The sequence below is a fragment of the Vanellus vanellus genome (genome assembly GCF_965231255.1).
Source record: "Vanellus vanellus genome assembly, chromosome: 28".
In the NCBI taxonomy this organism is placed as follows: domain Eukaryota; kingdom Metazoa; phylum Chordata; class Aves; order Charadriiformes; family Charadriidae; genus Vanellus; species Vanellus vanellus.
This window is the reverse complement of record NC_138933.1, coordinates 2,074,269-2,100,809: the sequence shown is the minus strand read 5'-3', so window position 1 is coordinate 2,100,809 and position 26,541 is coordinate 2,074,269. Positions and strand designations below refer to the sequence as shown.

The 26,541-nt window shown below is 69.6% G+C and overlaps 4 protein-coding genes across 7 annotated transcripts; 1 reads left to right on the top strand and 3 right to left on the bottom strand.

Annotated features, from left to right (window-relative positions):
* Positions 1-6,865, bottom strand: RAB5B (RAB5B, member RAS oncogene family). Of its 4 annotated transcripts, none has more exons than XM_082496522.1 (6): positions 6,806-6,865; positions 1,684-1,963; positions 1,299-1,450; positions 989-1,111; positions 788-881; positions 1-480 (listed from the first exon to the last, which is right to left on the bottom strand). In XM_082496522.1, exons 2-6 carry the CDS (start codon positions 1,844-1,846, stop codon positions 365-367), a joined length of 648 nt encoding a protein of 215 aa, XP_082352648.1. In that variant the 5' UTR covers positions 1,847-1,963; positions 6,806-6,865; the 3' UTR covers positions 1-364. The 4 variants fall into 4 exon arrangements, with proteins under 4 accessions (XP_082352648.1, XP_082352649.1, XP_082352650.1 ...); XM_082496523.1 differs by having other exon boundaries at positions 6,811-6,832; XM_082496524.1 differs by lacking the exon at positions 6,806-6,865 and adding an exon at positions 2,198-2,354.
* A 1,722-nt stretch (positions 6,866-8,587) lies between these two features.
* Positions 8,588-11,179, bottom strand: CDK2 (cyclin dependent kinase 2; the record flags this gene model as incomplete). The annotated part of the gene is given in 9 exon segments (XM_082496520.1): positions 8,588-8,808; positions 8,914-8,981; positions 8,984-9,116; positions 9,596-9,697; positions 9,787-9,879; positions 9,881-9,958; positions 10,035-10,155; positions 10,889-10,966; positions 11,064-11,179. Coding segments are annotated over 9 exon segments (894 nt in total). The 3' UTR covers positions 8,588-8,703.
* A 1,404-nt stretch (positions 11,180-12,583) lies between these two features.
* On the top strand, positions 12,584-17,222 carry PMEL (premelanosome protein; the record flags this gene model as incomplete). The annotated part of the gene is made up of 12 exons (XM_082496505.1): positions 12,584-12,647; positions 13,595-13,723; positions 13,804-13,950; positions 14,042-14,182; positions 14,265-14,426; positions 14,514-14,909; positions 15,005-15,133; positions 15,368-15,823; positions 15,900-15,993; positions 16,073-16,275; positions 16,358-16,445; positions 17,063-17,222. The coding sequence occupies 12 exons, from the start codon at positions 12,584-12,586 to the stop codon at positions 17,220-17,222; spliced, it is 2,169 nt and encodes a 722-aa protein (XP_082352631.1).
* A 243-nt stretch (positions 17,223-17,465) lies between these two features.
* On the bottom strand, positions 17,466-24,781 carry DGKA (diacylglycerol kinase alpha). The gene is made up of 23 exons (XM_082496503.1): positions 24,666-24,781; positions 23,539-23,615; positions 23,337-23,457; positions 23,152-23,232; positions 23,022-23,071; positions 22,862-22,936; positions 22,649-22,768; positions 22,428-22,545; positions 21,244-21,332; positions 20,403-20,522; positions 20,234-20,332; positions 20,019-20,108; positions 19,843-19,916; positions 19,659-19,733; positions 19,466-19,551; positions 19,241-19,330; positions 18,985-19,145; positions 18,837-18,901; positions 18,668-18,758; positions 18,374-18,563; positions 18,141-18,261; positions 17,992-18,052; positions 17,466-17,893 (listed from the first exon to the last, which is right to left on the bottom strand). The coding sequence occupies exons 1-23, from the start codon at positions 24,730-24,732 to the stop codon at positions 17,795-17,797; spliced, it is 2,220 nt and encodes a 739-aa protein (XP_082352629.1). The 5' UTR covers positions 24,733-24,781; the 3' UTR covers positions 17,466-17,794.
* Positions 24,782-26,541: the final 1,760 nt, after the last annotated feature.

The following is a 26,541-nucleotide window of genomic DNA, read 5'->3' as shown; positions in this document are numbered from 1 at the left end:
GAGACGGGAACCCGGGTTCACCAAAGCAGAGAGGGAGGAGGCAGGAGAGGGAGGAAGATGGAGGGAGAAATCAGAATATTAGGTCGCTATTTGCACCTATAATACAAAGTGAAGAAGAGTTTGTTTTCTTTTTTTTGGAAGTTAAGTCCCCGGCTGATCTAGTTCCACTGCCATCGGGATGGTGGTAACGGGTGTCTGGTGGTGGTTTTGAAGCATTAAAAAGTGCAGTTAGAGGGAGCTCTCGGGAGGGTTTTGGTTCAGACGGGTTTCTCGGTGTGCCGTTATGGAGGTGAGGTGTGGTGGACGGGGATGGAGGTTATATCTTAGCTCTTCCTCTCGCGCGGGCGCTGGCGGAGGCCGCCCTTTAGTTGCTACAACACTGGCTCTTGTTCTGCTGGCTCTGCTCGTGCAGGTCCACGCCTCTGCTCCTGCCCGCCGCGCCGCTCGTGCTCTGGGGCTCACTCTTTGGCAGCTTCTTGGCTGGAGGGGGAAGACGGGACAGGGGCTCGGTCTGCGGCACGGCCGTCAGGGCGGGACCGTGCCTCCAGCGCTGTTGAGACCCCGAAACCACCCCGGTGGCACCTGCCGGGTGCTTCCCCGGGGGAAAGAGCCGTTTCCCCTCGAGCTGCTCTTGCACCAAGTGTCAGCCTCAGTGCTGAGCCCCGGTATCGTCACCGCAGCCCGCGGCACAGCCGGTGCCGGGTCCCAAGAAGCCGCGCTCACCGCAGGTCAGGACAGGCACCAGCTGCCTCCCAGGCAGACCCCCCCCCAGCCCCCCGAGCCTCACCGATGGCCAAGAAGAGGTCGTTCACATTCATCGCTGTCTTGGCCGACGTCTCCATGAACAACAGGCTGTTGTCATCTGCGTAGGCCTGCGCCTCCTGGGAGAGACGCAAACAGACGGGTGAGGGCCCAGCGGCCGAAGTGCCGGTGCATCTCCCGCGGCAGTGCCGAGGGGGGCCGGGGCTCACCCCGGCCCGACACTTACTTCGTATTCCACCATGCGTTTGCTGGCCAGGTCAGCCTTGTTGCCCGCCAGGGCGATGACGATGCTGGGGCTGGCTTGTCTCTGCAGCTCCTTCACCCATGTCTTCGCCCGTGCAAACGTTTCCTAGGAGCAGAGGTGGGAACTCAAGGCTCGTCCCACCGCTGCGCTGCAAGGTGGGCGTCTTAGAGGGACCCCCGCCACGGCAAGAGCCGCCCCTGGGAGACCCCCGCAGCCACGAGCACCCCCTGAGCCACACCGGGCAGTTTAACCGAGGTGCCCGGCAGCCGAGGAGCACGGCGAGGGACCCTACCTGGTTGGTGATATCATAGACCACGATGGCAGCTTGTGCCCCCCGGTAGTACATCGGGGCCAGACTGTGGTATCTCTCCTGCCCGGCTGTATCCCAGATCTCAAACTTTACCGTTGTGTCATCCAGGCAGACGGACTGTGTAAGGAACGCCGCTGTGGGGAAGAAAGACGGCGTTAGCATCGTGTCAGCAGCCCCCGCTGCAGGCAGGTACCCAAGGGGCGGCAGGGAACCCTCCTGCACCCCCAGTCCGGCCCCAGAAGAGATGTGGACCTGGGCGCACCCCGACCCTGCAGCTGGCTCCAGGACCGCACGGCCCCACGGGGCAGAGGAGCCCATTAATTGAGCCCGTTAGCAAAGCCCATTCGCCACGTCGAGCCCGACTCACCACCGATGGTGCTCTCCTGGTACTCGTGGAACTGGCCCTTGACAAAGCGCAGCACCAGGCTGGATTTCCCCACCGCCGACTCGCCCAGCAGCACCAGCTTGAACTGACAGATTTTACTGGCTTGGGACTGCCCGTTCGGCCTGGCGGCTCCTCGGCTGGTCATGGCCTGGGTGCTGCTGGCGCCGCGCGCCCTGTGAACCGGAGAGCCGGGAAGGCACCGAGGCGGCCGCGCGGGCAGGGGCTGGGTGCAGGGTGCTGGCCTTTGATCCGCTCGGCTGTCCTGGAAGGAGGAGAGAGCCGTCGGCATGCTGAACGCGCACAGCGCAATGTCCCCACGTCCATCCGGGACCGCCTCACATCCACGGAGACGCGCTCTGCCGAGCCTTAGTGGGTAAAACTCTTCCTGCCTCACGCTAGAACGCACTCCCCGGTAGGGGCTCCTTCCCCGCGGTCTCTGCCCCCACGCTGGGGTCTTTCCCCAGGCGCCCCACAGCAGCACATGGCACAGACTCACAGCCCACAGCTCCGCTCCCCGAGCCTCTATTCCCGAGGGATTTCACGGAGCAGCAAATTGGTCGGTAGGAGCTAATCCCAGAGCCAGGCAGACGGGAACGCTGGCGGCCGAGGAGGCTGGGAGTGAGTCAGCAGTCCTCCCGCTCCCGGTGAGTGGCCGGGGCACGCCACGCTGCCGGAGCCGAGGAGCCAGGGCAGCAGGGAAGGGGTGGCAGGAGAGTGAGGAGCCGCCAGCGAGCGGTTCCAGGCCTGGACACGGCATCTCCCTGGCTGCTGCATAAACAACGGCTCCAGCTGCCTCCCAGCCAGGAGGAGGGGCTGGAAACAAACTCCCCAGCTCTGCCTTAAACTTCCTCAGCCGTGGTTTGGGGCTTTTCTTCCCATTTTTGCTTTCTTTTCCACACTGGAACGGGGTAGGACTGCATCCCCCTCCAGGATAAAGCATGGCTGCAGGCAGCCGCTGCCCACAATCCCTGCCTGCAGACCGGGCTGCCCGCTCAAATCTGGGCGTCAGCGGCATCAAGCACAGGACCACAACAACACGGCTCCTCGAAGCCCGAGGGGGTGCGTGCTGGGAGGAGAGACAAAACCTGAGGGTCACTGGGCAGCCAGAGTTTTGGCTTCTGCGGTTTGCACTCCCCCTCCAGAAAGCAGGAGAAAGCAGGATTTGTGTTTTCCTTCAGGAGCTAATCTCACTCTCCCTCGGAATGCTCCAGTCCCAAGGTTGCCGGGCCGCAGCAGAGATTTATCTGTGCCGGCAGGGCCCGGCAGGCGACAGGACGAGGATCGCAGAGACCAGAACCAACAAGCGGAAAGTTGGTCGTTGCCAGTTCCCCTTCCCCATCTGCCTGAGGACGTAAGCAGGGCTAAAGCCAGACAAACCCTGCAGGAAACGCTGGCTAACCGCAACGCTCGCACTGCGTGGACCCCGACCCAGCCAGCCCTGACCCCTCCAGGAGAAGGGGGATCGCCCTCGCCTCCCCCGGGACACCGCAAAGCTCTGGGAACACAAACTCATCAGCACGACGCTGTCCTGGGCACAGGGAACGCTGCCTCCCTCCTCCAGCACCGCTCGGCAGAGGGACGGCTCAGCAGCAGCCTCGGCAGCACCCCGGGCACGGCACGGCTTGGCTCGGCACGACCCGCCGGGAAGCAGCCGGCACAGCCCTGGCTGCCAGACTCATGCCACAAACCAAACTCTCTTTGGTTTGATCCAGAAAGGCATAGGGGAGAGCTCACGCAGGATGAGGCCAGGCACGGATGAAGCTCAGGACCGCTCCAGCCGAGTGTTACTCTTGCAGGCTTAGCGGCAGGGCTGAAGATTTTACAAGTATTTTAACTATTCTGAGCAGAAATCCCCGTCCCAGCAGCGACGCAGTCTGTGATGAGGCCAGAGCAGAGGGCAGCACCCGCGGCAGTGCCGGGGCACGATGTTCATTTCAGCTCCAGCTGCCCTCAAACCCCAAAGCACGAGGGGGGGGCTCGGCTGCACCTCCCGGCCCGGCACAGCCCCACAGCTCAGCCCTCGCCCTTCCTCCTCTGCCAGCGAGACCAGCTCCCGCAAACCGGCTCTGAAGCAACCGCCGCTGGAATCCGCTTTGGGAACAGATCCGATTCAACGCCTCCAACTCTGCTCTCGTTCTCCTTCTCCAGCTCCCAACCTGGCCCTGAGCGCTGCAGCGCGGCTCCCTCCTTCCTCGGGGTGACCTCCCTGCCGAAAGCTGCTCTTCTCACCCCCCCTGCACTGTGCCCTGGTGCTGTTTCAGCAGCAGCCCGGGCTCCAGGCGAGTGCGGAGGTGGAGGGCACTCGCACAGCCCCCGTCTGCAGCCCTGTGACACGAGGCAGCAGCTCACCCCGTGGGGACTCGGCTCCACCATGCCGTTAGACCTCCACCACCCGCTCGCCGGGGATTTACCACACCAAATCCCATCATCCCGCTCTGCAGCTTCAGCCAGAGCTGCGCGGCGAGTGCCCAGGACAGATCCTGGACTTATTTATAAAGGAGGAGCTCCAGGACCAGCAGCCGTGGGCGAAAGGCTCCAGGGGGATGGCCCCAGCGCAGGTGAGCGGTGAGACCCTGACACAGACAGGGATCGGACCAGCCAGGACCCCCGACTGCAGGCACCGGCAGCAGCTTCACCAGGTGCCCGGCCTCATGCCACACCTCTCTGCTGGCAGCTCCAGTTGCCTTTTCCACGACCTCAGGAGCCACGTGGCCCGTGGATCCCACGTGTCTGTGGACCCTTGGCATCACATGGGTCTCCTCATCCTCCTCCTCCAGACAGTGAGGTGGGAGTTGCTCAGGTGGGTGCTCTGGGGTGAGCTCTGCATGGAGCAAGCTCCTAGATGAAGCCATCGCCATCCCACAAAGCCATTGGCTGTTGGGAGCGCTCTGGGGTTTGCTGGAGAAATGGCCCCGAGGCTTTGGCTGCTCTCACCAGAGCCACCAACATCTGGGGCTGCACAGCTCCGTCCTCACACCCCCTCGCTCAGCAGGACCCCGAGGCACCACCCCAGCACAGCCTGCCCTGGAAGGAGCCGCTCCAGGACACGCACACCAAAAGCACAGCAGCCATGAAATCCCGCCTGCATCAGGGCTCCTCCAAGGCATTAAAGAGCATACAACCACCCAAATTCAGCTTCCCTCTGATGAACCGGAGCTTCGGGGCATCAAAAGATCCGTAGACCCCTGAGACAACCAGATATTCCCACTAGAACACCACCGCACCAGGTGAAAGTTGGCCATACGTCAATCTATAGAAGTCTGCAGCTATTTTTGGCGCGCTTTCATGTCATCAGCAATTACTGTTAGCTGCTGGTTGAGCAAGATTTACAGTGTGAATCGGCAAGCGCCAACAGCCACGAGCAGGGCTACAAAACCTGCCGGGATGAATCCACCGAGCCCCAGGGCTGAGCACGCCGAGGGCCGCCCCGGCTGAACCAGGAGAAGGGGGCATCCTTCGCAGGGGAGGGTTGCAACAGTCCGTCTGGGCTAACTGCTTTCCTGTTGCCAGCGATACTTTTCCTATGTCCCAATCACACTCGAGTAAGCGCCCCAAGGCGTGCGGGGGCTCAGCCTGCCGCAGGTTCGCCCTGTCGGTGCCAGAGGGTCCCGGTTACAGAGGGACCCCAGGCTGTGCTGCACAGGGAGGCAGCCCGTGCCGAGGGAGCTCCAGCTCATGGAGCAAACCTGAGCTGGTACACACCACCGAGCATCCTACAAAGTCATGCCGCGGCTCTCGTCGTTAAGTATCGCTCCTTAATGAAATATTGAGATCTCACAGCTCTGCCAGCTCTTATGGCTCAGTGACATGACGGTGAGCTCCCATAGGCACCCGGCTTTCCCGATGCGCAACTCCTGACATTCACGGCGCCCGCACTCCAGCCATCGCGTGGCAGAGCCGGTTCACAGCCCCGGCCAAGGGACAGGCTCCCCCCACACGTCACCCAAGATAATGCCAACACCACTCAAGGCCACCCCGGCGAAGCTTCCTGGCCTCCCAGGAGGGACCCAGGCTCTGCTCCGGCACTGAGCCACCGCTCACCGCAAGTGCCCGGCACAAACAGCCAGTCCTGCCCAGACTCGAGGGATCCACAGCTGTGGGGGGCTGCCGCAGGAGATGCCCTTTGGAAGAGGAGCCCGGTGAACAGCTTCTCAGAGAGGAGAAGAGCATTTATTGATCTGCTTTTCCACGACAGCACCGGGTCCCTCCATCTTGCACCGATTTGGGCAGCTCCCACCCCGTGCCAGCGGGTTCGGCACTGGCTCGGGCAGCCCTGACAGGAGGACAGGGACATTCGCCCGTCCTTCCTTGGGGTGGCCAAAGCTGCAGCCCAGGAGTCGCCCTGTGGCCTGGCCAGTGCCTCCGGCAGATTTCCTCCCAGCCAGGAGAGGCTCAGGGAGCCAAAGCTCCGGGCAAAAGCCCCCGGGAAGCCCCAACTTCTGGGGAGCCACAGCTCCACAGCGGGTCCGGTGCAGAAATCGGTGGGAAAGCTGAAAACAGGGCCGAGGCACAGCCCGAAGAGAGGTGCAGGGGACGGGCAGCCCCGCGAGGAAAGCCGGGGCCTCTCCGGGCACCTCATGGAGCCTCACGCTCCCACCGGGCCGGGGGTCTCCGAGGGGCTCCTGGCCCCCGTGTCCGTGATTCACCCCGGCCCCTTCCCTGCCGCGAGTGTCTGATGTTACACCGGGGCCTCACACCGGCGGGCGGGATCGCGGACTGTCGGTACCGGGATGAACCCCAACACCGGGGGCCTCTCGGGCACCACCACCCCCCCGCCGCCAGCCCGGTGACACCGAGGAGACCCCCCGCACCGCCGCCAGGGGAGGGCTCGGCCCCCGCTCCGCCGCAGCCCCGGAAGGAGACCAGACCCCGCGGTGGAGCCGGGGCCGCCCTACGGGGGAGCGATAGGCCCTACGGGCCCGCCCGCCCCCCCGCCGGCCTCCGCCCTCCCCCGAGCCCGGAGTCCCGCCCGGGCCCGGGCCCCGCCACCGCCCCAGGCCTGGGCTCAGGCCCAGACCTAGGCCCAGCCCCCCCCCCCAGCTCCCGAGCCCCCTCCCCAACGCCCCCGGTACCTCCCCAGCCCTCTCGGCGGCCCCGCCGGTACCTCACCGCCCGGCCCAGCCCGGCCCTCCCGTCGCGGCCCCCGAGCGCACAAACAGCGGCTCAACCAAACCTTCCTGGCGCGGGCGGGATTAGGGGGCGGCTCTGCCAATCGACGGCGCGCAGCGAGGCGGCGGGCACGCCTCTTCCTCCCGGCGGGACCAATGGGAAAAGCGGAGAGCGCGTCACCCGCCCAGCCCCGTGTGAGAAAGCCAATCGAAGACGGGCAAGAGGGCGGATGGGCAGCGCCTCGAGGCCAATGGAAGCGAGGGAAGCAGCCGGCCAATGGCTGGCGGGAACGCCATGAGGGAGGCGGGGTTTGAGGTGAGTGACGGGACGTGATGCCAACGGGAAGCGCCGCAGCGCGAGGGGCGGTACCAGCAACAAATAAGGTGACCTAAGGGGGAGGACCGCTGCCGCGGCAAGAGCCAATCGAAACACAGAAGGCTGCCGCGTCGCCCAATCACAGGGCAGAAGCCTCCGGCCCGGCCAACTCGAGGCCGGCGGCGCGATGAGTGACACGGGCTCGGGGCGGTGCGCCACGGCCAATCACAGGAAGCGCTACCCATGATTGACAGCTCGCGGGGCAGCGGCGGGGCGGGCGCGGGGACCGCTGGGAGCCGCGACCTCTGACCCACCCCCCGGCGGCAGCTCTCTCCTGGGGGCGGGGCCCGGCCCGGCCAATAGCGGCGCTCCAGCGCGTAGGTGGGCGTGACCACGCGAGGGCGTGGCGGTGGGCGTGGCCAAGGCCCGGGAAGCCCCCCACGGCGGGGGGGGGGAATCTCCTGTGGGACCACATAGAGCCATGGGGACACCTATAGGAGTTATATGGCTGGAGGGAGCCTGTATGGGGCCATATAGAGCTATAGGGACACCTATAGGGGCCATACGGGACCATATAGCTGGGGGGGGGGCATGTATGGGGCCATAGAGAGCCATGGGGTCACCTATAGGGGTCATATAGCCAGAGTGGGGGGGCGTGTACGGGGCCATAGAGAGCCACAGGGCCACCTATAGGGGCCAAATAGCTGGGGGGGATATGTATGGGGCCATAGAGGGACACAGCAGTTCCTATAGGGGCCATACGGGACCATAAAGCCGGGGGGCGGGCGAATGTGTAGGGCCATGGAGAGCCAGGGGCCCCTATGACTGGGGGGGGGGGGGTGTGTTCGGGTGCCATCGAGGGCCCCCACCCCTATGGGGGGATGTATGGGAGAGGCCCCTCGGGGTGACAGTGACACGGTGACACGGCCCCGCCCCCCCCCCCCGCCCCACAGACAGAGTCCGACATTGGGTACGAAATTGCAGAAGTTACAAAAGTCGCGAGGAAACCCGCGGGGGGAGGGGGGGAAAGGGGCCGTACGTGGCGGGGGAGCCCCCATCGCCCCCCCCGGGCAAACCCACCCCCACCCCTGCTGCCCTCAGACGGGGGAGCACCGACCCCCCCAGCCCCCCACCGGGGCCGTCCTGGTGCTGCCAGGAGGAGGAGGAGGAGGAGGAGGAGGAGGAGGAGGATGGTGGGGACGAAGGTACTCCCCACCACCCTGTGCTGGTGCCAGAGCCCCCCCCCGGGGGGGCCGTAAGTGCCAAAAGTCCAAGCGAGGGGGGGGGCCCTCACTGCACTGGGGACCAGCGCAGGATGGGACCCGCTCCCTGTCCCCAGGGGGGGCCCCGGCAGCATGGGGGGCTCTGCCTGGAGCAGTCCCAGGGAGGGGGGGGGGGGGGGGCAGAGGGGGGGTCCTGAGCCCCCTGGCCACTGTGTCCCCGAGGCCAGATGTCACCTCTCGGGGGGGCTCCTTTTGGGAGGGGGGCACTGGAGGCAGCCCCCCTCCCCCCCCCAGGCCCTCATCTCCCATCCTGAGCCCCCCCCAAGTGCAGGTGGGGACTGGGGGGTGTGGGGGGTCACAGGCGCAGGTGGGGGACGGCGCGGGTGACGTCACGGAAGAAGGGGTGTCCCAGTGCCGCCTTGGCCGAGATCCGCTTGTTGGGGTCGTAGTGCAGCATTTGCTGGGGGGGAGGGGGGGGAGGGAGGAAAGAGGGGTGAGGGGGGGGCGGTGAGGTGGGGGAGGGGGTGCCCCCAACCCCGACCTTCCCCCGAGCCCCCCAGCTCACCGCCAGCAGCTTCCGTCCCTCCTCGTCCAGCGGCGGCACCACTTTGCCGAAATCCTGCCGGGCCCACTTGGGAAGCTGGGCTTGTAGTCGGGCATGGCGGTGACGCCGGGCCAGGCCGCCTCGTCCGGCGTGCCCAGCGTGCGGAAGATGCGGAAGAGTTGGTCGATCTCCGAGTCACCGGGGAAGAGAGCGCGGCGGGTGATCTGGGGGGAGGAGGGGGGGGGGGACACGGGGGTGAGGGCACCCCAGCACGGAGACAGGGCCCCCCCGTCACCGTGGGGGACGACGACACACGTCCTGCCCTTCCCACGCCGGAGGTGGCAGATGGAGCCGGGGAAGGGGGGGGGGTCACACGCGGCCCCCCACCCCGTGAGCTCTCACGCCGGCCCCTCGTGACCGTCGTCCCCCCCCGTTTCCCGGGTGCTGCGGTTCGGCCGCCTGACGCGGACCCCGGGGGAAAGAGGGGTGCTCACATGACGCCCGGCCCCCTCCCCGCACCCCACAAAGCCCCTTTATTCCCCGGGTGCCGTGGCGGCGTCAGCCCCACACCCCCGTGACGTCCCCCGCGGCGTCACCGGGACGGGCAGAACCCCGGCACAGCCCAACGCGTGGGGACCCCAGCGTCATCCTGGGGGGGAGGGGGGGGTGTCGAGCTGTCCCATCGCCCCCCCATGTCACCCACCATCTCGGCGAAGATGCAGCCCAAACTCCAGATGTCGACAGCTGTGGAGTAGTACTTGCAGCCCAGCAGGATCTCGGGGGCTCGGTACCAGAGCGTCACCACCTGCCACCGGGGAAGGGGACACACGTGATGGGCACCGGAGAACCCCCAACCCACCCACCCCCGCCCCGTTACCCCCCCCCCATACCCACCTCGTGGGTGTAGGTGCGCACGGGCACCCCGAAGGCGCGGGCCAGGCCGAAGTCGGCTAATTTGATGGCGCCGTCGGCGTTGATGAGCAGGTTTCTGGGGCTTGAGGTCGCGGTGCAGCACGCGGTGCGCGTGGCAGAAGGCCAGGCCCTGCAGCAGCTGGAACAGGTAGCTCTGCGGGGACCGAGGGGGGGTCAGCGGGGCCGGGACACCTCCCCCCACACCATCGTGGTGCCCCCCCCACACACACCTTGATGAGGGGCAGAGCGATGCCGCTGATGGAGGACGAGTCCATGAACTTCTTCAGGTCCTGGTGGAGGAACTCGAAGACCAGGTAGAGCTTGTTCTCCGTGTGGATCACGTCCAGCAGCCTGCGGGAGTGGGCACCGCCTGGGCCGGCGCCGCGGGGAGGGGGGGCAACGGCCACGGGGGTCCCCACGGCCACAGCTCCCCACGGCCACGGCGGTCCCACAGCCACGGGGGTCAGTGTGGCCACGGCTCCCCACAGTCATGAGGGTGCCACGGGGCACCCACGGCCGTGGGGCGCCCACGGCCACAGCTCCCCACGGTCACGGGGTTCATGGGGGTCCCACCACCACAGATCCCATAGCCATGGGGGTCCCACAGCCACGGGGGTCCCACAGCCACGGGGGTCGAGCATGGCCACAGCTCCCCACGGCCACAGGTGTCCCCACAGACACGGGACACCCCACAGCCATGGAGGTCCCCACGGCTGCGTGGGCTCCCACGGCCATGGGGGTCCCCACAGCCACAGGGCTTAGCCTGGCCACGGCCCCCCATGGCCACAGGGCCCCCCATGGCCACAGCTCCCCACTGTCACGAGGGTCCCACGGCCACGGGGCTCGGCATGGCCGCAGCTCCCCACAGCCACAGCCATCCCCACGGCCACGGGGCACCCCACGGTCATGGAGCTCCCCACGGCCACAGGGGTCCCCACGGCCACGGATCACCCCACGGCTGCGTGGGCTCCCGCCGGCCCCGGTGCCACCAGGACGGGGCCAGGCCCGTGGCGCTGCCGTGGGGCTCTGCAGAGCCCCCCCCGCTCGTGGGGTCCCCCCGTGTGTCCCCCCCGCCCCCGCTCACTTGACGATGTTGGGGTGGTTGAGCTCCTTCAGCAGCGAGATCTCCCGGATGGCCGTGCTGGGGACGCCCTCCGTCTCCCTGCGGGGAAGGCGGGTGAGCCCCGGCCCCGCCGCCCCCCCCCCCCCCGGTGCCCGGTGCCCCCCCCCCCCCGGTGTGTCCCCCCCCCCCCACTCACGTGTCCAGGCGGATCTTCTTCAGCGCCACCACCTCCCCCGTGACCTTGTTCCGGGCCTTGTACACGACGCCGTAGGTGCCCTCCCCGATCTTCTCCACCTTCTGGAAGTTCTCCATGAGGGGGGGCCCGGGGGGGGCCCGGAGAGCGGCCCCGGGGGGGGGGGACGGGGGACCGGAACCCCGGCGGGGGGCGGGGGCGGGTTCGGGGCGGTCCCCCGGGGGTGGTGGGAGGGGGGGCGGTGCCCGGCGGGGGCGGGGGGTGTCCCCGGGGGTCCCGGGGAGGGGGTGGGGGGGGGTCCCGGGCGCGCGCGCGGCGGGTGGAACGATCGCGGCCGCCGCTTCCCCCCGCGCGCAACAATGTTGCGGCGGCCCCGCCCGCGCCGCTTCCCGCCTTCCGCCGGCCACGCCCACCGCGGCGCCCCATTGGCCGGGCTCGCCGTGACGCAACGGGCGGCGCGGGAGAGTCCTTAAAGCCACAGGCGGCAGCGGCGGACACCCGCGCGGGGTGCGGCGGGGGGGGCGCTCCCGCACCAGGGCGGGGGGGGAGGGGGCGACGGGGCCGCGCAGGCTGCGGCCGGGCGGGGGGGCCGAGGGCGGGGCACCGTCCGTGCCCCCCCGCGCACCGCCCGGGCCGGGCCGGGGTCCCCCGAGTGGGGGGGGTCCCCGGGACCGACGGGGGCGTCGTGGGTCACCGGGCGAGGCCGGAGCCAACGGGGCTGGAACCGGGCAGCGGGGGAACGGCCACGGGCTCCGAATCGGCCCCGCGGCCGGGGGCGACACCACCGGGGGGGTCGCGGGGGGGGTCCCACGGGGCTTCGCGGGTCCCCCGGGCGGTCCCACGGGCACGGTCCCGCACAAGCAGCCCCACGCACACAGAGCCGCACACGGGCGCGGGGGGGACCCTCCCGGGGGGCGCTGGGGCGGGTTGGGAGCTGGAAACAGCCCCCCCCAGTGGGAAAGATGGGGGTCCCCCCGCGTGTGCGGGGGGGGTGTCTCTGGGAGCGTACGGAATTGCCCCTCCCCCCCCCCCCCCCCCCCCCGTGTGTGTGTGTGTGCGCAGCATCGGGGTCTCCGTGTCTGGGGGTGGGGGTCCCCGGGGGTGTACGGGATCGGGGTCCCCCTGCGTGTACCGGGGTGACCCGGGCTTGGTGGGTGGCGGGTCCCAGTCCCGTCCCTCATCCGTGGGACCAAATCCGTGTCCCTGGGGCTGAGTGGGGGGCAGCACCCCCCCATTCCCCTCCCTGAGCTGGGGGGGGCTCTGCGTCCCCCCAAGACAGACCCCACGAGCCTCCCACCCACGCGGGACAGAGCCGGAGCGTGTGACCGGGGCCTGCACACACGTGTACACACGTGTCCCCACGCAACTCAACTGGGGGGGGGGGGGAGGGTGTCCCCCCCCTTTTTTGGGGTGGGACTATGCAAACGAGAGCCCCTTCATAACCCCCTGTCCCCGACCCCTTCGCCTCTCTGCCCCGGCGGTGCCCGAACAGGGGGAAAGGGGGAGACGAGGACGGTGGGACCATGCGGGTGCACGGGGCCATCGCGGTGTTGGGGACCCTCCTGGTCTTGGCCACGGCTCAGCGTCGTAAGTGGGGTCGGGGGGATGTGGGGGGTTCCTGGATGGGAAGAATCAGGAGTAGCCGGGATGGTCCCGGAGGGCGAGGGGGCTCACGGGATCCGGGGGGCAGCAGAGCTGCTGTCCGGGACCATCCCCACCACCCCAGGGTTCCATCGGTGGGAGCAGACCCCCCCTCAAAGCCAAACCACGCTGGGAGCAGGATTAGACCCCCCTCATCCCCGGGCCGTGGGGGGGTCGTTGTGGGGTCCCCGTCCCTCTGTGGGACATGGGGGGCACTGACAGCCCTCTGGGTGTGGGGTGGGAAGTGGGGGTCCCCTGTCCCTCCGTGTGGATGCTGTAAATGTTGGGGGGGATGACACACCCTGTGCTGCCTGCAAACTGGGGGGGGGGACCCACATCTCCCTGTGAGCGAGGGGACACAGAGGGGAGCTGGCAGCCCCCGGAAAGTGGGGGGCCATGGGGGGGACCCGGCAGCCCTCCGGGGGTGAGGGGACATGGGGGGGACCTGACAGCCCCCTAAGAGTTGGGGTGATATGGGGGGGACCTGGCAGCCCCCTGGGACTGGGGGGACATGGGGGGGACCTGGTAGCCCCCCAAGAGTGGGGGGAAACGGGGGGAACCTGGCAGCCCCCTGGGAGTGGGGGGCCGCGGGGGGAAGCCTCACCCCGTCCTGCCCGGGGCCGCCGGCGCCGGCTCAGCTGAGAGTCACATGAAAAGGCTTTGGGCAGCGCTCGACGCCATGTGATGGGCTTTGCCCCGCGCGTGGCTTGGCCCGAGCCCGTCACGTGGCCCCCGGGGGTCCCTAAGGGTCCCGGCGGTCGGTGGGACCCATCTGGGTGCCCCATGGCGGGGGGGGTGACAGCGTGGCACCGGGGAGCCTTGGGTGGGTCAGGGCGGTCGGTGGCCACCCCACGCGGGAGCTCCGGGTGCCACACGCAGCCTCTCGCCCGCAGGAGCCGGTGGCCGCAGCCGTGGCCGCAGCCAACCCTGGAGCGGGCGACCGGCACAGTTCCGGAGCTGGGACGCGGGGCTGTACCGGCCGTGGCAGGAGGGGATGCCGCGGCAGCGGGACTGCTGGCGAGGTGGGTGCCGCCGGGACGGGCGCCGGGGACCGTGGTGGCCCTCGGTGCCACCCCTGAGCCGCTGTCCCCGTGCCTGGCAGGCGGCGACGTCACCTTCGACATCAGCAATGACGCTCCCACCATGGCGGGCGCCGAGGCCACCTTCTCCATCGCCCTCCGCTTCCCCAGCACGCAGGCGGTGCTGCCCGACGGCCGCGTCGTCTGGAGCCAGAACTGCACCGTCAACGGTCGGCGCCCACCCAAACCCCCCAAACCCCCTCCCCGGCACCCGGACCCCCACCCCACGTCGTCCCCCTCCTCATCCTCCTCTCCCCGCAGGCACCCGCGTGGCCCAGGGTGAACCCGTCTTCCCGGAGCAGCCGGCCGAGGGCGCGGACGGCGTCTTCCCCGACGGGCAGCCGTTTCCCCGCAGCGCCGGGGGCAAGCGTGGCAAATTCGTCTACGTCTGGTGGACGTGGGGTGAGGCCGGCAACGACCCCCGCTGGGGCTCGGGGGGGTCCCCGAGGCGGTGTCTGACCCCCCCTGTGCCCCCGTCCCGCAGGACGCTACTGGCAGGTGGTGGACGGCGCCGCGTCCCGGCTGATGGTGGCCACGGCGGGAGTGCCGCTGGGCTCCTACACCATGGAGGTGGTCGTCTACCACTACCGCGGCCGCCAGAAGTTCATCCCCATCGGCCGCGCCAGCACCCAGTTCAGCATCACCGGTGGGTGCCGGGGAAGGGGGGGGTGGCGGGAGGGATGTCCCAGTGGGGACGGGTGAGCTGACGGTGCCGTGTGCGTGTCCCCCCCAGACCAGGTGCCCTTCGCGGTGGACGTGACGCAGGTGCAGGACGCGGCGGAGGGCGACGGGCGCTTCGTGCGTAACCGCGCCGTGGCCTTCACCGTGCGGCTGCACGACCCCAGCCGCTACCTGCGCGACGCCGACATCTCCTACTCCTGGGACTTCGGGGACCAGAGCGGGACCCTCATCTCCCGCAGCGCCACCGTCACCCACACCTACCTGGAGACCGGCTCCTTCGCCGCCCGCCTGGTGCTGCAGGCCGCCATCCCCCTCAGCCCCTGCGGCACCTCCGCCGCCCCCGTCACGGACCCCACCACCGGACCACCGCCGTCGGCGGGACCCACAGCCACGCAGCCCACCGGCACCACGCCGGGGGGGCAGAGCACCGCCGGGGCAGCCAGCACCGGTAAGGGAGCGTGGAGCTGCCCCCGCGGCGGGTGCCGGCTGCCCGGGGGTCCCGCCGTGCCCGGGGACCCCCCTCCATCCTCGCTCTCCCCGCAGCACCCGCAGCCTCCGGCTCACCGGCAGACCCCACGGAGGGATCGGTGGCCGTGCCCTCGGACTCCGCCGCCGCCGAGCCCACCCTCCTGGTGCTCAGCACCCTGGCGGACACCGACGACGGAGCCGCGGGTACCGACCCCGCTGCCGTCTCCGCCGCGGTGTCCGCAGCCCCTCTGCTCCCCACCTCGGTGGCCCCGGCCGGGGACGCACTGGGCACCTCGGCCCCCGCGGGGGGAACGGTGGCTGCAGGTGGGTGCTTCCCCCGGGGCAGGGGGGGACGGGCCACATCTGGGGGTCCCTGAGGGCTTGGACCCCCCCCCGGCCCTTCCCCAGCCTCTTCCCTGCCTCCTGCTTCTCCTGCAGATGTGGCCACAGCTGGAGCCACGGCTGATGCCACAGCTGGAGCCACGGTGGGAGCCACAGCTGGAGCCACAGCTGGAGTTACAGCCGCATCTGCAGCGGCAGCCACAGCTGGAGGGGCGGCTGATGCCACAGCTGGAGCCACAGCTGGAGGGGTGACTGATGCCACAGCTGGAGCCACGGCAGGAGTGACGGCAGAAGCCACAGCTGTATCCCTGGTTGATGCCACAGCTGGAGCCACAGCTGGAGCAACCGTGGGAGCAACCGTGGGAGCCACGGCTGTATCCCTCGCTGCTGCCACAGCCGGAGCCACAGCTGGAGCCACAGCCGGAGCCACAGCCGCCCCCGACGGCACCGCCGAGGCGCTGGTGCTGGTGAAGCGCCAGGCGCCGGCTGCCGAGTCCACCGGCTGCGTCCTGTACCGCTACGGCACTTTCTCCACCCAACTCGACATCGTCCGTGAGTGCGGGGCCGGGGGGGCCCCGGGGGGGGCCGGGGGGGTCCGAGCCCACTCCCACACCGTGTCCCGTTGCAGAGGGCATCGAGAGCGTGGCCATCGTGCAGGTGGTGCCGGTGGTGCCGGAGGGCAGCGAGAACAGTGTGGAGCTGACGGTGACCTGCGAGGGGAGGTGAGGTGACCCGGGGACGGGGGACCATGGACTGGGGGGGGTCGGCGGTGGTCTCACCCCCCCCCCCCCTCGCCCGCAGCCTGCCCGAGGAGGTGTGCACCGTGGTGGCGGATGCCGAGTGCCAGACGGCGCAGGCGCAGACGTGCTCGGCGGTGGCACCGGCCCCCGGCTGCCAGCTCGTCCTGCGCCAGGACTTCAACCAGTCCGGTCTCTACTGCCTCAACGTCTCCCTGGCCAACAGCAACGGCCTGGCCGTGGCCAGCACCCGCGTGGCCGTCGGAGGTGGGAGCGCGGCCGGGGAGGGGGCGGTGGGGGTGGGGGGTCCCACGGGAATCGGGGGGTGCTGAGCCGCCTCCGCCCGCAGGCGCTGCACCGGCTGCCGGCAGGACCACGCTCTTCGTGGGGCTGGTGCTCATCGCCGCCGCGCTGGGCACCGCCGCCTACACCTACAGGTCAGCGCATCGCGGCGTCGGGGGGCACTGCGGCGTGTGGGGGACACTGCGGTGTGGGGGGCATTGTGGCATGGGGGGACACCATAATGTGGGGAGGCACTGTGGTGTGGGGGACATGTTGACACGGGGGGGGCACCGCGGTGTGGGGGACACCGTGATGTGAGAGGACACCGTGACGTGGGGGACATCATGGTGTGGGGGGGACATACCGTGGCATGGGGGGGCCACCGTGGTGTGGGGGATACGCTGTGGTGTGGGGGGACACCATGGTGTTGGGGGGGCACCATGGCATGGGGCACACACCGTGGTGTGGGGGACACTGTGGTGTGGGGGGACATCATGGCATGAGGGGCACCATGGTGTGGGGGGGACACTGTGGTGTTGGGGGGACACCATAGTGTGGGGGCACATCGTGGCGTGGGGGGACACCATGGTGGTGTGGGGCACTGTGGTGGGGGGGGACAGCCGGTGACATGGGGGACACACTGTGGCATGGGGGGGCACCGTGGTATGGGGGGACGGTGTGGCACAGGGGGTCCCCCACTACCTGTGGCCATGGCCGTGGCCCCCCGGCACTACCCCCCGGCACTGACCCCCGGCGGCGTCTCTGCCCGCAGGCGCGTGAAGTACAGCCCACTGCTGCCCGCGGCCCCCCCGGCCCCCCGGCCCCGCGGCTGGCTGCCCCCCGGTGCTGCCCTGCGCCTCCTGCTGCGCCGGGCCTTCGGGGGGGCCCCCAGCGGGGAGAGCAGCCCCCTGCTCCGCGCCAACACCGTCTAGGTCCGTCCATCCTCCCCCCCACATCGCCCCCCCAACCAGCCCGAGCCCGCAGGAGCGGGGGGACACGGTGGGGGGGACACGCGTGGCCACAGCGTCACCGCCACCGCGATTAAAGGCTCAGCTCAGCCGGTGCCCCCGCCTGGTCCTGTGGTTTTTTTTTGGGGGGGGGGGTTGGGGGTCCGAGGCACCCCCGTCCTGCTGGGGGGGCCGAGCCCGCTGCCCCCCCGGTCGGCACATCCAGCGCCCGTCTCACCATCAGCTTTATTACTGCAAGAGGCACTTGAAATTGGGGGGGGGGTTAATTAATAAATATGGGGGGGGAGCGTGGCGGGGGCGGGGGAGGGGATCCAGCCACCGCGGCACACACAGGCACACACGGGGGGGGGGCGAAGCGCAGCCCCCCCACACCCTGGCATGGCACCCACAGGCTCCGAGCACCCCTGGGTGCTGGGGGGGGGCACAGCTGCCCCCTGCCCCTGCCAGGGACATGGGGGGGGGGGGGGGGTGTTGGTCTGTGTCCCCTGCCCGGGCGCAGTGCAGGGGTGTGTGTCCCCCCCCCCCTTCTGGACCCCTCAGGCCTCGGGGGGGCCCTTCTTGAGGCCGAAGAAGCTGGAGGAGCGGGGGGGCGCAGCCATGAGCATCGGCGCCTGGTTCTTGTGGGTGATCTTGATCTGCAAGAGAGAAGCCGGGGATGGGGGGGGTGGGGGGGCACACACCCCGGGGGTTCCCCGAGGTGCCCACTGAGGGGGGGTGGGGGGTGCCCACATACGGTGCAGGGCGGCTGCATCCAGGGCTCCCCATCGATCTGCATGGGCAGAGGCTTCAGCGTCCTGCAAAAAGCCACACACACACATCCCCCCCCCGGGTTTAATCGCTGCCACAGTGCTTCCCCCCCCCCGCGGCCCCCCCCCGGCTCACCGCAGGGTGATCTCGGAGCAGGTCGCCAGCCGCTTGCCCGCGCTCTTCAGCCCGGTGTAGATCTGCCCCATCTCCAGCACCCCCTCCAGCCCCACCACCTCCAGCCGCCGGTCGCTCAGGTCTGGGGGGGGGGGGGGGGGGGGGAAAATTCGGAGGAGGGGGTGAGTATGGCACATGGGGGGGCGGGGGGGGGTTGGGGAAGGGGGAAGGAGGGGGGTGGGATGCCCACGCACCCTGCACGCAGGTCTTGAGGGTCTCGGCGTCGGTGATGGCGGGGGGGGGCTCGGTGACGGCGGGGGGGGGCTCAGCGCCCGGCGCCCTCCGCGTCTCCCCCCACAGGTTGGACCCCCCGTGCATGCTGGGGATGTTCAGCACCGCCAGTCCCGCCAGGGCCCCGCTCAGCTCCAGGGGGGTCCCGCAGCACTGCGAGGTGGGGGGGGCACACACACACACACACACACACAGACATGTCAGGGGAGGGGGGCGGCAGCCCGACACCCCCCCCCCCGGGACGGGGGACCCCTCACCTCCACGCTCACGCACTCCTTGAGCTTCTTGCAGGTGGCGAAGATGGTCTCCGAGGTGGCGAACTCGAGGTACCACAGCTTGTTCTTCATCCTGGGGGGGGAAACACACACGCGGGGTGGGGGGCACATGGGGGGGGACGCAATGGGGGCGGCCCCGCCCCCCACCTACCTGCTGTTGAACTTCTCCGGGTACTTTTCCCGCATGACGTGGAAGCGATGGGCGATGGAGGCGTCCTGGGGGGGGGGGGGATGTGTGTGTGAGGTCCGGGGAAGGGGGGGGGTGATGTGCCCCCCCCCCCCCCCCCAGCCCCACGCACCACCCCGATGGAGAAGTAGTTGTTGATGATCTCGTAGGGCACCGGGTCCCCCGCGGCCGCCGCGTCCTCCGGGACCACCTCCACCCGCCAACGGTCCATCCGCACCACGCTGCCGCCCTCCAGCTCCCGCAGGACCCTCACCAGGTCCTCCCCCGCGTACCCTGCGACAAAGGGGGGGGTGGGATGGGGCGGGGGGATCCATGTACCCTCCCCTTCCCCCCCTACCCCCCTCCCCCCCCAGGTCCCCCCCACTCACCTCCCCCCCAGCGCAGGCAGCGGGCCAGGTCGTTGCCGGTCCCCAGGGGCAGCACGGCCACGGGGGGGCGGCGGGGCAGGTTGGCTTTGTCTGCAAGGGGAGGGAGGGATGGGGGCGTTAAGCGGGGGGGGGGTTTGAGGGGGGGTCAAGGGGTTTGTTGTTGTGGTTTTTTTTGTTGTTTTTTTTTTTTTTTTTTTTTTTTTTAGGTGGGGGGGCAGCACCCACCGATGGCATCCAGGATCCAGCCCACGGTGCCGTCCCCGCCGCACACCAGGATCCGAAAATTTGGCACGTCCCGGAAGAAGTTGAGCCTGGGAGGGAGAATGGGGGGGGGAGGGGGGTGTCAGGGCAGGATTGGGCCCACCGTCCCCACCTCAGGCACCCCACTGCCCCCCTTCCCCCCCCGAGCCCCACTCACCCGGGGGTGGGTCCCCCCTGCAGCAGGTTATAGACCTGCCGGGGGTTGAGCAGATACTGGAATTTCCGCAGCACTCTGGGGGGAGAGGGGAGCTGGGGGGGGCTGGGGGGGCCGGGCGGCCACCCCCCCTCCCTCCACCAGACCACCGCATCGAGCCCCCTCGGTGTCCCCCCCCCCTTTTTACCTCTCGCCCTGCTTCCCTCCGCTTTTGGGGTTGACGAAGACAAGGAGCGGGTGGGTGTCGGGCACGGGGCTGACCTGCGGGGTCGGGGGGGTGAGAGCTGCGCCCCCACCCCCGGGGATGGGGGGGACACACGACACGGTGGGGGGGTACACCGAAGCTGGGGGGGTGAGGCTGACCCGCAGCGCCTGGCCCTCGGGGGTGGTGAAGACCTGTGGCGTCTCCTCCACCGGCGTCCCGCTGCCGTCCCGCTGGCTGTCCTGCCGCTCCTGCACACACCGGCGGCACCCCCGGCTCAGGATGGGGGGAGCTGGTGGGGAGGGGATGGAGGGAGGGGGGGCGACCCCCAAAGAGCACCCCGGGGAGCCCCCTCCCCACCAAGGCCCCCACTCACCAGCAGGACGGGGTAGATGGCGGCGGGGGGCAGGACGTGGTCCCGCAGGACCCCGCAGTCGCAGGCGGGGGGCACGAGGGGCTGGCACTCCTCGTGGATCTGGGGGGCAGAGCGGGGTGAGGGGGGCCCGGGGGGGCCCCGGTGGGACCCCCCGTGGGGACGCACCCACCTTCAGGTGGCACCAGACGCAGTGCAGCCCCGTCAGGCTCTGGAAGCTCTTGATCTTCTTCTGGCACTGACCGCACTTGCCGGCGTCACAGCCGCCCTTCACCCAGACGTGGGCCTGGACCTGCGCGCGGTCACCCCGTGTCACCCCCATCACCCCGTGTCATCCCATGTCATCCCACATCACCCCCTGTCACCCTCTGTCACCCCGTGTCACCCCGTCACCCTGTGTCATCTCCCATCACCCCGTGTCACCCCCCATCACCCCCCATCACCCCACGTCACCCCGTGTCACCCCCCATCACCCTATGTCACCATCACCCCGTGTCACCTCATGTCATCCCCCATCACCCCGTGTCACCCCCCATCACCCAGTGTCACCCTATGTCACCCCTCGTCACCCCCACGATGGGGGGATGGGGGGGCTTGGACAGTGCCCCCCCCCGTACGGGGTGGGTGGGGGACGGATGGACAGACAAATACACAGACGGATGCACAGTGTGGCAGAGGGGCAGACGGACGGACAGACGGACGCACGGACGGGGCTGGGCGGGTGGGCGGGCAGGCGGAGCAACAGGCGAGTGGAGAGGAGGGGTGGGCGGACGGAGAGGTGGACGAGCAGACAGACGGACGGATGGGGAGGTGGGCGGGCAGGCAGACGGATGGACAGACGGAGAGGCGGACGGGCAGACGGACGGATGAGTGGAGAGGCGGACGGGCAGACGGACGGATGGACGGACAGGCAGATGGACGGAGAGGCGGACGAGCAGACAGGTGGACGAGCAGACAGGCGGACGGGCGGACAGACGGACGGGCGGACAGACGGACGGGCGGGGGCCACTCACGCCGGCCTCCTTGCGGGATTTGGCGTAGGTGCTGATGCAGCTGGGGGGGGCGCGGCGGGCGCAGCGCTCGTGGACCGTGAACCTGCAGACTGGGGGGGGGGGGGGAGGGGGCGGGGCAGAGGATGGGTGGGGCAGGGGCATGGCATAGTACAGGCCCCGCCCTGCCCCACCCAACCAATCACTCCACCGGCCCACCCGGCCCCTCAGCCAATGGCAGCGCAGCCTCACAGCTCATTGGCGGGCTTCGGGGTGGGTGGGGCTTGCGCACTGACCACGCCCCTGTGGGTGGGGCAGGGTGCAGCTTCTGCACAGCTGGAGGGGGCGGAGCCTGCTCCAACAGCTGGATCGCAGCCTCCCTGTCCCCTTCCCACCGCCGCGTCCCCGTCCCCATCCCCGTCCCAGTCTCACCATCGCTGTCCCCCCCCACAGCCCCGTCCCCACTGTGTCCTTCGCCTGAGCCCCACTCTGTCCCCACCCTTGTCCTGTCCCCATCCCCGTCCCTGTCCCCATCCCATCCCCATCCCATTCCATTTCCATCCTCACTCATCCTCATTCCTCATCCGTTTCCATCCCCATCCTCATCCCTGTCCTTGTCCCCATCCCCATCCTCACACCGATCCCCATCCCCACTTTCTCCCTATCCCCATCCCATCCCCATCCCCATCCCATCCCCATCTCCATCCCACCCCCATCCCATCTCCATCCCCATCCCATCTCCATCCCCATCCCCATCCCCATTCCCATCCCCACCCCATCCCATCTCCATCCCCATCCCCTCCCCATCCCCATCCCATTCCCATCCCCATCCCATCCCATTCCCATCCCCATCCCATCCCACCCCCATCCCCATCCCCATCCCCATCCCCATCCCCATCCCCATCCCCATCCCCATCCCATCCCCATCCCATCCCATTCCCATCCCCATCCCATCCCACCCCCATCCCCATCCCCATCCCCATCCCCATCCCCATCCCCATCCCCATCCCCATCCCATCCCCATCCCCATCCCATCTCCATCCCCATCCCCATCCCCATCCCATCTCCATCCCCATCCCCATCCCCATCCCATCCCCATCCCATTCCCATCCCCATCTCCATCCCCACCCCATCCCCATCCCCATCCCCATCCCCCCCCCCCCATACCCCCCCCCCCATACCCCCCTCCCGCCCCCCCCCCCGCTCACACGTGCAGCACAGCCCCTGCTTGCGCAGCCCCACCAGCAGACTGCCGCAGACGTTGCAGTACGTGGGGCGGTTGAAGTGCTTCAGGCGCCACATGTGCTGCCCCTCGTCCTTCATGTGCTGGGGGGGGGGGGGGGGACAGGGGGTCAGGGGGGGCCCAGCCGGGCTATGGGGGGCGGCGGGGGGAGGGGACGTCCCGGCGCGGCGGCACCCCCACACTCACCCCCTCCAGCCCCAGCAGCACCAGCAGCGGGATGTTGGTGACCCCCCCGCGGAGCCACTCGGAGAGCGACACCGTCCCGCTGCCGTCGTAGTCGATCTCCCGCATCATCTCCTGCAGGATCTGGGGGGGCAATGACACAGGGCTGGGGGGGCACAGGGCTGGGGGGGGGGGGCAACCATGGACACCCCCCCCGGCCCCCCCGGCCCCGCTCACCGGCTTCAGCTCCGTCACGTCCCAGTCCAGGTACTGGGCCACCCGCATCATCTGGGTGATGATCCGATCCACCTCCTGGGGGGGGGTCGGGGGGGGTCAGCGCCGCGGGGAGGGGGGACACACCCGGTCACAGCCCCCCCCCCCCCCCGGTGGCACTCACCGAGCTGTCCAGGAGCCCGTTCCCGTCCTTGTCATACAGCTTGAAGGTGACTGGGGGGGACACACGACACAGCGGGGTGAGGTGACCCCAAAAGGTCCCTTGGGGGGCCCCCCCCCGCCCCCCCACTCACACTCCAGCTTGTCCTCGGGGCGCCCCCCCTCCAGCAGCGAGAAGTAGCAGGAGACATCGTTAATGCAGACGAGGTCGCTGCCTGCGGGGAGAGACCCCCGTGAGCCCCCCCGGGGGTGCTCAGCCCCCCCTCCTCCTCCCCCCCCCTAACCGTGGCCCCCCCCTCACCCCTCGGCCCCCCCTCACCCGTCGGCCCCCCGGCCCCGCTCTGGAAGGAGGCGAAGAGGTGACGGCACAGCGCTTCGGGGACGTCGTCCGCCTCCAGGTAACTCCTCAGGAAGAGCGTGAACCCCTCGAAGCCGATGCACTGGGGGGGGCAGAGCGGGGATGGGGGGGGGGCGCATCGCTGCAGCCCCCCCCGACCCCCCCGGCGCGGGCGGGGGCTCACCTCGCCCTGGCGGTGCCGCGACAGGGCCCCACCGCCGTACAGCTCCTGCAGCACGTCCTGCACCTTCCTGCTGCTGTCTGCGGGCGGGGGCGGCTCCAGCGCACGCACACGCGTGTGCCACCCCCGCCCCGACACGCGTGCACACGGGGCGAGGTGCCGTGGCGGGCACGCACACGCGTGAAGCTGCTGCAGAGGGCGCGCGCGAAGCCGCCCCCGTGCCCGCACGCGCGGGCAGAGCCACCCCCACGCCTGCGCACAGGCGTGTGAAGGCACCCCCACGCGTGCACACGTGTGCAGAGCCCCCACATACGTGTGAGTCCATCCCCACGTGTGCAGAGCCGCCCCCCACGCGTGCGCACACAGGCACGCGATCCCACCCCTCTGCATGCACACACACGCCACGCGTGTGCACAGGCATGCGAAACCGTCCCCACGTGTGCACACGCGTGCAAAGCCCCCCCGAGACATGCGAGGCCATCCCCGGGCATGCACACACGTGCAAAGCCACCCACACACACGCACACGCCTGTGGAGCCGGCCCCACGTGTGCGCGCAGGCGTGTGATCCCACCCCTGTGCACGAACACGCGTGCAGAGCCGCTGCCACACATGCACACGCGTGCAAAGCCACCCCAAAACGTGCACACAGGCGTGTGAGGCTGTCCCCACGCCCGCACACGCGTGAAAAACCACCCCCAGGCACGCACACAGGCGTGTGAAGCGGTCCCCATGCATGCACACGCATGTGCATGGGTGTGCGACGCCACCTTGTGCACGCACACGCCTGCAGAGCCACGCACACACGCGTGCACGGCCACGTACACACGCATGCAGGGCCACCCCAAAACGTGCACACAGGCATGTGCGCTGTCCCCACACATGCACACGCGTGCAAAGCCCCCCCGGTGCGTGCATACAGGCATCACGCCACCTTGTGCACGCACACGCGTGTGAATACACACACACACACAGGCGTGCAAACCCTCCCCAAGCCCACACACAGGCGTGCAACGCCGCCCCCGTGCACACGCGTGTGCAGACCCACCCCCACGCCTGCGCGCCGCCGTGTCACCCCATCCCCCCCACCACCACCGCACACGCACACGCGTGTGCGTGTCCCCAACTCACAATCCAGGTACTGCTGCAGCTGGGCAAACTCCTGGGGGCTGAGGGTGGCCCACTCCCGGCTCTCCATGGCCACCGGGCACCTGTGACACGGGGACACGCGTGACACACGCGTGACATTGGGGGGGGTGGCGGGAAAGGGGGTGCGTTGGGGGCGTCCGCCCCCAACGCACCCCCTTTCCCGCCACCCCCCCCCCGACTTTTCCAACATGCCAACCCCCACACGCAAACCCACACGCTAACGTCACGCGTGTGCGGCTCCCCCCACCCGTGACCTTTGAACGGCGCCCGGGCGGGGAGGGGCACCCACGGGTGTCACCGTGCGCATGACACACACACCCCCCACCCCCAATCCACACCCCACGTGTGGGGTGACACTCGTCATCCCCCCCGCGGGTGACACCCACGGACTCGCGGGGGGGGGGGGGGGGATGGACGGACAGACGGACGGGGACCCGCCCACACCCCCGGTACCGGGGGATACGGAGTACCCCCCCCCAACATCCCCCCCCCCGTCGCTCGGGCATCCCCGGTGATTCTTCCTTCCTCTTCCCGTTCCCCACTCCCTGCCCGGTAAAGCTCCGGTACATCCCGGTACTGCCCGGTAGAGCCCCGGTACTGCCCGGTAGAGCCCCGGTACTGCCCGTTACAGCTCGGTACTGCCCGGTCGAAGCATGATATGGCCCGGTAGAGTCCCGGTAGAGCTCGTTACAGCTCGGTACTGCCCGGTAGAGCCCCGGTAGAGTCATGATATGTCCCGGTAGAGCCCGTTACAGCTCGGTACTGCCCGGTAGAGCCCGGGTACAGCCCGGTAGAGCCACGATATGTCCCGGTAGAGACCTGGTAGAGCCCCGCTACAGCCCGGTCGAGCCACGATATGGCCCGGTAGAGCTCGTTACAGCTCGGTACTGCCCGGTAGAGTCCCCGTAGAGCTCGTTACAGCTCGGTAATGCCCGGTAGAGCCCCGGTACAGCCCCGCTACAGCCCGGCCGAGCCCGGTAGAGACACGATATGGCGCGGTAGAGTCCCGGTAGAGCCCGTTACAGCCGGTACCGCCCAGCAGAGCCACAATCCGACCCGGTACTGCCCAGTAAAGTCCCCGTCCAGCCCGGTACTGCCCATTAGAGCCCGGTGCAGCCCGGTACTCCCCCGGTACTGCCCGGTAGAGGACGGTACTCCCCCGGTACTGCCCGGTAGAGGACGGTACTGCCCGGTAGAGCCCGTTACTGCCCGGTATTTCCCGGTAGAGCCCGTTACTGCCCGGTAGAACCCGGTACGAGCCCCCCACCCCGGAGCATCCCACCGCCCCCGGTGCCGGTACCCGGTCCGTACCTGGCGAGTCCCGCAGCGGATGGGCCCGGCCCGGCCCCGTGACATCACGGCCCGACGGGGCGGGGCCGGTACCGGCCGCACGTGCCGTCGGGGGTGGGGTGTGGGGAACCCCGACGGCGGCGGGGGGTTGGGGGGGGGGGGCAACCGGGCACGCTGCCTGCACTAGCCCTGCCTGCTGGCCACTGGGCGACCAACCCACTCGGGACCCCCAACCCACTCGGGGGGGGGCGGGGGGAGAGCGCGGCGCCGGGGGGTGCCCGGGGGGGGTGTTCCCCCCCCCGGGCACCCCCCGGCGCCGCGCTCTCCCCCCGCCCCCCCCCGCGCTCTGACACCGTTTTCTCCCCCCCCCGCGGTATCTCGGGGTGCGATCGGGGCCGGCGGTGGCGGTTTGGGGGTTGCCGTCCCGCAGGGCTGAAATCACGGGCGCTGCCCCTTTAAAAACAAAATGGCCGCCCCCCCTCCTCCCACCATGGCGGCTCCCCGGCGCGCCGCCACACCCGGCCGGTGGCCACGCCCCCCTCACTTCCGGGGCGGGGTCAAAGCCAGG

Coding starts and splice junctions, on each gene's coding strand:
- RAB5B (XM_082496521.1), bottom strand. CDS start 1,990: ATGCCGACGGCTCTCTCCTCCTTCCAGGACAGCCGAGCGGATCAAAGG. Junction 1,112..1,298: donor TCTATGATATCACCAACCAG/GTAGGGTCCCTC, acceptor CTCTGCTCCTAG/GAAACGTTTGCACGGGCGAA. Junction 481..787: donor CGACCTCTTCTTGGCCATCG/GTGAGGCTCGGG, acceptor TTCCCCCTCCAG/CCAAGAAGCTGCCAAAGAGT.
- DGKA (XM_082496503.1), bottom strand. CDS start 24,732: ATGGAGAGCCGGGAGTGGGCCACCCTCAGCCCCCAGGAGTTTGCCCAG. Junction 22,769..22,861: donor ACGTGACGGAGCTGAAGCCG/GTGAGCGGGGCC, acceptor TTGCCCCCCCAG/ATCCTGCAGGAGATGATGCG. Junction 22,546..22,648: donor TGCTGCTGGGGCTGGAGGGG/GTGAGTGTGGGG, acceptor CCCCCCCCCCAG/CACATGAAGGACGAGGGGCA.